Source organism: Hibiscus syriacus, unplaced genomic scaffold, assembly GCF_006381635.1.
Source record: "Hibiscus syriacus cultivar Baekdansim isolate YM2019G1 unplaced genomic scaffold, ASM638163v2 tig00007085_pilon, whole genome shotgun sequence".
In the NCBI taxonomy this organism is placed as follows: domain Eukaryota; kingdom Viridiplantae; phylum Streptophyta; class Magnoliopsida; order Malvales; family Malvaceae; genus Hibiscus; species Hibiscus syriacus.
The window spans coordinates 59,872-68,878 of record NW_024062126.1 but is presented as its reverse complement, the minus strand read 5'-3'; the positions used below and the strand labels follow the sequence as shown (position 1 = coordinate 68,878).

General features: G+C 33.2%; 1 protein-coding gene and 1 pseudogene across 1 annotated transcript; both read left to right on the top strand.

Moving 5' to 3' along the window:
* Nucleotides 1–593: 593 nt before the first annotated feature.
* LOC120201246 lies at nucleotides 594–1,929 on the top strand (annotated as a pseudogene).
* Nucleotides 1,930–6,863: 4,934 nt separating this feature from the next.
* LOC120201252 (ankyrin repeat-containing protein BDA1-like) lies at nucleotides 6,864–8,182 on the top strand. The gene is made up of 2 exons (XM_039201897.1): nucleotides 6,864–7,200; nucleotides 7,992–8,182. The coding sequence occupies exons 1-2, from the start codon at nucleotides 6,864–6,866 to the stop codon at nucleotides 8,180–8,182; spliced, it is 528 nt and encodes a 175-aa protein (XP_039057828.1).
* Nucleotides 8,183–9,007: the final 825 nt, after the last annotated feature.

Sequence of the window (9,007 nt, the reverse complement as noted above, 5' to 3'; positions counted from 1 at the left end):
TCTTCAACGACGTCGATGACGATAAACAGAACGGTTCAATGTATGTCCTAGTGTTATCTGTGAAGTCCCCTTATTTAAAGCTATTATTCTTGGTGCCTACGGGTTCAAGATCTGGGGGGCATTTGTTCTTTCGTGATAAAATTGAGTTCTTTTGCATCTTTTTTCGAACTGCGTTTTAGGTAATTTAATTCCATAAATTTGGATAATTTCGTGTTTATTGGTAGGATTTTGCATCAGGGTTGGTTTTAGATCATGTTGACAACATCTCTTTTCTTTGATTGAATGATTCTTCGTTGAAGGTTTGAAGTCTTGACTTTTCTTTTGATTTTATTGCCATTTTTTCTTTTTTGTTCAAACTTTTCATTGTTTATCTTAAGATATTTGCAAATTGCTTAAAGAAAATTTCATTTGAATTATATTATCTAGGTTTCATGCTTTGATCAATCTACTACTATTCCTTGTTTCATCTTCACTAGTTTTGTTTCCATGTGTAAGTATTTCTGGAATCTAAAGAACAATTGCTTAGCTATTTCCATTACAAATTTGTATAATGGTGGAAGTTAATTTTGTGTTATTTTGTTTGTTTGTTTAGGTTCATAATAATTTGCAAAATGGAAGGTATTGTTGTTAAAAGGGTCATTTCATCAGACAACAGCTGCCTTTTCAATGCTGTTGGGTTAGCTCATTAAATTACTAGATCGATAACTTTCCGTTTTAACTTTTATTGGTTCGATTGGTGTGATTATTGTTCATTTGAGATCGTTTTTCTTCATTTCCTCGTGTTTAGGTATGTTATGGACCATGACAAGACAAAAGCTCCAGAATTGAGACAAGTTCTTATATGCTTATTCTCATGATTTTTTTGTCAAAGCGCTTTGTTTAGGTCATTTTATTATTGCATGGAAACTGAAGACGTATATCGAAACTTTGTCTGCAGTTTATGTTAGATAATGAATTCTAGTATTTAGACTTCGATCTGTGGATAGAACCGTTACACAATACTAAGCTTTATATGTTGGTATTCAAACCCATACAATTGGGGCTTTTATGGGAAATGTTCAAGATTACTGTGCTTAGCTTTGTTCCGTTTACTGTATTACTACTATAATCTCTTATGCATCTACGAGAGGTATGATATACTTCACATTATTGAGCCGTTATCATTATACGCTGTATGCATCTTGGAATGCCAAATTAGATAGATCACTCAACATGTTTTAGTTTGAAGGTGGAAATCTATGAGCATACATAAAGTGTCGATATAAAACCATTTATCCTTACCGTTTTAAGTGTTGTTTCGTTTTCTTAACCTAGTGTGATTGGTAACTGTTTGAAGGTTATGGCAGCAACAGTGTCAAGTGATCCAACAAAATATTCCAAGGCGTTTCTCGGAAAGCCAAATACAGAGTATATTGTGCATGGATTCTTGATTCGGACAAGTGGGGAGGTTAGTTGAACCCCCATGTCCATTCTTCTAGTTATTATTCATTTTTGTCATAATCTATTTAGTACAATCTCACTGACCTGGGTATGTTATTTTCTGTTTTGAAGGCGCCATTGAGCTTTTAATATTAGCAGATTATTATGGCCGTGAAATTGCAGCGTATGATATTCAGACAACACGTTGCGATTTGTATGGTCAGGTTAGAATGATGATGTTGTCACTCTTTTTTATCTCGAGTGGTCAATTTTTTTGTTATCAATGCTTACTCTCATCTTCTTTTTAAATGTGGCCTTCATGATAGAAAAAGAACTACTCTGAAAGAGTCATGCTGATCTATGACGGTCTCCACTATGATGCATTGGCAGTATGTTGTTTCGTGACCAGTTTATTATTTTTTGAGGCTGTTCATATTGTCTCCTTTCAAACTAGAGGAATAACACGAATAAAACATTAACGGATAATAAATTGCTATGAAGGAAACTTTGAGAGAACCTATATGGAATTATGACTTTTAATTAGGCACGTCAAATGCTGATTGTGTTCTTTCGTAATGTTTTATTTTCATTTCTTGTTGCTGCCGTTCTCCTTTGTATGCTTATGGTTTTCTTGTTTCGTAATGTTTTCGGTTTCTTGTTGCTGTCATTATCCTTTGTATGCTTATGCTATTAACGCCTTCAAGGAAATGGACATTGGCTCCTTGGATATTGGGGATTTTCTAGGTAATCTCTCTTATTGCTCCATTATTTTCAAAAATCTCTGTTCTTATTTCAGTGTGTTCACTATTATTCCCTATGACTTTCAACAATTGGTGCAATATTTGCTGCAACAGATTCTGTTTGCACACTGCAGGTATTCATAGATTAAAATTGTGCTAGCTTTTTTTCTAAATTGAAACTAGAATACTAAACTTGCTAAAATCGAGTTGTTTCTGTCTGATGGTGCAGGTGCTTAGTCAGGATGAGACTCCGTTACTTTACATTATGGTTTTCGGAGAGAGTATTGTAAATGATATAACATCTGTGGTGCTTTTCAATACAATCCAGAGTTTTTATCTCACAAATGTCAATCCTAAAATTCTAGTGAACAATATTTTTTTAAATTGAAAGTGAAAGAACTTAGACTAAATTCTAGAGAACTATGTTAAACTATATTACATTTAATTTTAGTGTTTATAAATTTTAATTTATTTTGTTGTTAAGTATTTTTCTGCATAACTTGTGTCTTAATTAAAATGTATGGTTGTTGTTAATTAGATAAAGCTACATGATATTAAATTTAGGTGATGTAGAGCAGAAATGAAATATGCGAAATCAAATAATCTTAGCTAAAGAAAGGTAATTAGCGGCGTTTGTATCAAAAAATGCCGCTATAGATCTGATATTTTGCGGCTTTTGTATCCAAAAACGCCGCCATAGATCTGACCTTTTGCGGCGTTTGTTACAAAAACGCCGCTATAGATCTGACCTTTTGGGGCGTTTGTTACAAAAACGCCGCTATAGATCTGACCTTTTACGACGTTTACTCCAAAATGCCGCTATAGATATCAACCTTTTGCAGCGTTTGTTCAAAAAACGCAGCTATAGATTTTACCTTTTGCGGCGTTTGTATCCTAAAACGCCGCTATAGATATCAACCTTTTGCGGCGTTTGTTCCAAAAACGTCGCTATAGATATTGACCTTTTGTAGCGTTTGTTCCAAAAACGCCGCTAGAGATAGCAACCTTTTGCGGCGTGTGTTCCAAAAACGCCGCGATAGATCTTAACCTATTGCGGCGTTTTTTGTTCTCAAACGCCGCTAACTTTAGCGACGTTGGTATTGCCGGCGTTTCTTGCGGCGTTTTTCCTATCGCCGCAAGTGTTTTTAGCGACACTTAAAAACGCCGCTATAGGACTAAAAAAACGCCGCTAAAACTCTATTTTGCTGTAGTGCCTCTAAGAATACCATGTATCTTTATATTGCACCTTATATTTATTGATAATATTCAACATTCTTATGTTGTATTTTTATTAACTTTTAAAAATTCTTTTTCAAAGTATATTTTAGTAAGAAAGTTAAAACAAAACCTTGTATAAAGAAAGAACTGAAATTCAAATCTTCAAAAATTAGGGAAGAACCGGTGGCAGATTCAAAAAATTTTCAAAAGTTTTTCATATAGGATAGACACAAATAAAATTTCAGGGTAGACACCCTAAATAAAATGAACTACTCTAAGGGTAGTTATCAAAATCCTAGGTTGGCCATTAACTCTAAGGGTACTATGAGAATAAGATTATCAGAATGTAATATTACTCTGAAATGTTGTATTACCTGCTAGGTTTGTTTAGTAGGAATGTATGATTATAATGTTTTGGTTAGAGAAATATAAGATTACTTGAATGCATATTTTACCAAATTATCCTTGTGATATATATTTTTTAACAAGTAAAACTTTAATATTAAATTATAAATATTTGAATGAAAATTTATAAAAATATTTTAATTGTTACACTATCTAAGTTTAAAGAAAAAAATATGTTTAACATATAATTAATATAATCAGTATATCAAACTTATATTTTTAAATAATCTTCATAAGTATCATATTTATTTATATAAAATATAATATAATATGTAAAATGATATTGTAATATCGAGTAGATAAATATATTATCTTTTAATGAATAATATCTATTTTTAATAACTTAAAATTTATACTTATATTTTTAAATAATCTTCATAAGTATCATATTTATTTATATAAAATATAATATAATATGTAAAATGATATTGTAATATCGAGTAGATAAATATATTATCTTTTAATGAATAATATGTATTTTTAATAACTTAAAATTAAATATTATTTTATGTAAATATATATTTTTTACAATGATAACATTTTCACCTCATAGAATTATAAAATGATTAATATACTAAACATTAAAAATATAAAATAATTTTAACAACTCAAATTTATCAATATTTTATTAAATTAAACTCTTTATATATATATATATTATTAAGTTTATAATTTTGAGCAAAACACGGAGAATAAAAATTAAGAAGGATTCATATGAAAAAAATTATTATTTAAGGGGAATTTATGTCTAAAGTGGTGGAAATTATTCATTACCTAAGAATTTGGAGGCAATGACATTCCCACCAATTTAACAAAAAAATACTACTATTGGTAATAAGTTATTACCTGATAATGATCTTTTCTGTGAACTAAACATGAGAAAATAATTATGGAAAAAAATCATTCCCTTTAGGGGGCGTTTGGATCAAGGAGAAGATCATTACCAAGAGGAATAATCTTATCCGGAACCACATACCTACGTTTGGTTCAACAACATTCCCACTGGGAGGTAATGAAACATTACCTACAATACCTTTTTTACCTTGTATTCTCGGGAATCTCATTCCCCTTTTCTTAGGTATTAGATAATTCTCTCCACTTTGGGTAATAATACCCCTGAATAATATAATTATTTTAAAATGATAATTTCTTTTGTATATAATTACACAAGTAGAAATATATTTTATTTATGTTTAATATTTATTATAAAATAATATGATGCATATAAAATAAAATATATCATTTTTATTTTATTTTGATTATTTTTAAGTATGTGTAGTATAAATAAAAAATGTAGCAATTAACATATACTTACACCGGTGTAAGTATGTACAATTCCCAATATTTTACTACCTAAAAATAAATACAAAATTATATTGTGTAAATATGTTTTAATATTTTCAAAGAAATAAAAAATTAAATATATATATATAAAGTTATTTGTTTACAAATTTTATTAAAAATATTAAAATTAGAAATAATATAAAATTATATTTTGTATGAACTTTCATATAAACATGTTAACTCTAATATTGAGAATTCTATTTATTAAAAAATAAAATATATCTAAAAGATAATTTGGTAAAACATATATTTTTCTTATATTATATTCCTTCAACCAAACAATGTAATATTACATTATTGCTAAACAAATCAAACAAGGTACATAATACATCATTCTTAGTAATATGTTAACTAATGTAACATTCCGATAATCTCATCACCAAAGATAATCTTACATTTTATGAACCAAACGACCCCTTAGTAATAATTTTTTCTGCGAACCAAACATCGAAACATATTTTCAAAAAAATTATTCTCCTTACTAATGATCTTTTCCGTGAAACATAGCACCTAAGAAATCATATATAACTCACCACATATAGACGGAAAGGTAGAGGCTACTTCTCCCTCTCTCTCATATTTTACTAAACTCCAAAATCAGACTATATGGCTATTTTACCAGACCACAAATCCACAATAAAACATCGATTACTACTCTCTATCTAAATAAAAAACGATTAACTGTCAACGTGTTTCGTTACACAAATGTTACCATCAAGGAACAACAACAAACTCTAAACATGTTCTTACAATTAAATTCTTTACTTTCAACGTAACAGTCACTCAGAAATTAGAATCATTCTTTGCTTCAAGTGATGCAATTAGTACATATTCTTGCAATCAAACTTTGCATTGAGATGGATGGCTATGTAAGTGACGCGGACAGAATAGTGATTATTCTGCAGGCGCTCCAACAGATGATTCATAAGAGAAAATTCGTCTAAAAAAACCAGAGAAAAAAGTCTCTAGGGTTTAATAAAATATTATAAAATCAAACAATGTCAAAAATCAGTCCACAAGTCGGACTGTTATAGCCAAAAATCGTCTTTATTCGAATTTTGCCAAAAATAGCAAAATCCCGAAAATCATTCTAAATTGAAATTCGAAATAAAATAAGCAATCTCCAAAAAATCCGGCCTAAATCGGATTTAAATTGACTTCCTAATTGACAATCAAAATATTACCATAAATAGTAAAAATATCTAAATCTAATGATTCGGAGGGGAAAACGGCAGAATTTGAAGTTGAAAAAAGGGGAGAGCGTGCGCGTCGAAAAGAGCTTTTCGGATTGGGTCTTATGCGCGATTCTGACACCTGTAACCAAAGTTATGGCCAAAAGACTGAAACATACTTAAAACGATCCTAATGAGGAACATGTCACAATCAATTCCCGCTTTTGCGCTGATCTGCCAATTCATGGTATCTCAACAATTAAGTGCAATCTAACAGCTCAACATCATCTGTCTCGGATCCCCTGCATCAGTAAGTTGATGTTAGTCTGCAACTCTCCAAACATCTTCGTCACTTCCAATACTACTCTTGAAACTCAAACTTATCCACACAAAAAAGAATCATGGAGATGAACCCAGAGTTGAAAGCAGCAGCTGAAACAGGAAACGTGGATGACTTGTACGTTCTCATCCTAGAAGATCCATACATCTTGGAAGGCATTGACCGGATTCCTTTCATCCAGACCCCACTCCATATAGCAGCAAATGAAGGGCACATTGATTCGCAATGGAGATGCTGAACTTGAAGCCTTCGTTTGCCAAGAAGCTGAACCGAGAAGGGTTTAGATCCATGCACTTGGCGGTGAGAAACGGGAAGACCAAGCTGGTGCACCTACTGTTGAAGGCCGTTAAAGATCTCGCTCGTGTCAAAGGATGGAAAGGGATGATTCCTTTCCATCACGCTGCTACAACTGGAAACTCTAAGCTTTTGTTCGAGTTTCTCGAGGCTTGCCCCGAAAGCATCGAAGACGATACTATCCGAGGCGAGACTGCTTTACATCTCTCTCTGAAACACGACGACGTCGAAGCTTTTAAGCTTCAATTGGGATGGCTTCAAAGGAGCAGTTATGCTAAGAACATCTTGCTTTTGAAAACAAGATGATGAATTAGAAAGACAAAGATGACAACACTGTGTTGCACATTGCAGATTTGAAGGAACAACGTGAGGTATATGCAGTTTCTACTTTCTATTCGTTCCTACATTTAAATAGTGGTGCATGAAATGCAACTCTATGATTTAAATAACGGTTAATAGAGTGCGGATTGAAAAATATTTTCGAGAGTATATATATATATATATTAACAATATAAAACTTATATACATAATTGAGTATTTTAAGGCGAGCATATTCAGTAAAATAGAAAATTATCTGAATTTTTTTGAAATTTTAGGAGAGACATTTGTATATCCTCACTTCTTAGTTGATCTGCCACCACTATTTATATGTGCTAGTGGTCCCTATACTACTTCAATTAATGGTTTAACAAAAGTATGAGGACTAGATATTAAAATTTGAATTAGTATAGACCCAAAGTTCACCAAAGTGGTAAAATTTGTTAAGACATAACATAAAATTAATAACCAACATTTAACAAAATGGTTATTTTGATCATTATTTTTAGAGTATTTTCACCTTAAATATTTTATTTTAGGCTTTGAGGTTTGATCATATAGACTCACTTTGGTTCTTATTTTGTTTTTCTCTGAAGTATTTCGGCCAACGTTTTATTTTAAATTAAAAATATCTCTATTTTAGAGTGTTTGTTAACTCATGATTTAGTAAGGATATTTTTTTGGTATTATGCTATTAACTATCGACTTCTCATATACTTGCATTGTCCATTAATGACGCAGGAACTGAAACGATGTCAGATTCTTACATTTTGTTGGATGTAAAAGCTAAGAACTGGGAAGATTCGACGGCTCTAGAAGTCATTCAAAAGGTCCAAGGACGTGGAGACAATAAGATCACCGTGACCGACGACGATGATTCCAAGATTAAACGGTTAAAAAGAAAATTAACCCTTTCGAGAGATGTCGTGTAGAGGCATCCCGCGAGAAGTACTGCATGTCGATCGACATGATCAACACCATGCTGGTGATCACGACGCTGGTTGTAACAGCAGTGTACCAATCGTCGTTAAGCCCGCCCGGTGGTGTTTGGCAAGACAACGGTAGTACCGATCTGGTCACGAAGACACCCGCCTCGGACATCACTAGTACCAATCACTACATCCCCGAAGGCGATATCAACAACAGCACCATTGTAAATTTTCTTTTTGGGCAAGGAGTCCAAAAGAGCGGGTGCCACGATATTGACTCCAAGTGGGTTCGCTTTGTTTTGGGTCGTGAACGTGCTTACCTTTGGGCCCACGATTGCTCTGACGGCACTCATCCTCATGATTACCCGTCGTTTCCTGTTGCTTCTCCTCCCGCTTAATTGGTTGGTCATCTCCTACTTCTGCTCCATGATGATCTGATCGCCATCACCTTTCTGGTCGTACTTAAACGGCTGAACTCTCGAGATAATGTTCTCGAATTTTTTATTTCATGAGATAATGTACTCCCGGAATTAATTATTGAAATAGGGCAAAAACACAGTGTTGGCCGTAGGTCGCCATGCCTTCCGGGCGACCTACGACGTGGCAGCTCCCCGACGAACTCACAAGAGAATGAACGTGTTGCATGGCACATGCACAACCCAACCCATAGGTCGTCATGCCCTCTGGGCGACCTTGAAGGTCGCCAGGCAGTCCGGGCGACCTTGTAGGTCGCCATGCACTCCGGGCGACCTTCTAGGTCGCCATGCACTCCGACCTTGTCTCGCCATGTGATATTTCTGCACGTCCCCTCCTGCTCCCCGTTGCAGT

What these genes read in the sequence shown, in the direction of transcription:
- LOC120201252 (XM_039201897.1), top strand. Translation starts at nt 6,864, where the DNA reads ATGGAGATGCTGAACTTGAAGCCTTCGTTTGCCAAGAAGCTGAACCGA. An exon ending in GGGATGGCTTCAAAGGAGCA is followed by an intron (nt 7,201 to 7,991) that starts GTTATGCTAAGA and finishes TTAATGACGCAG; the next exon opens with GAACTGAAACGATGTCAGAT.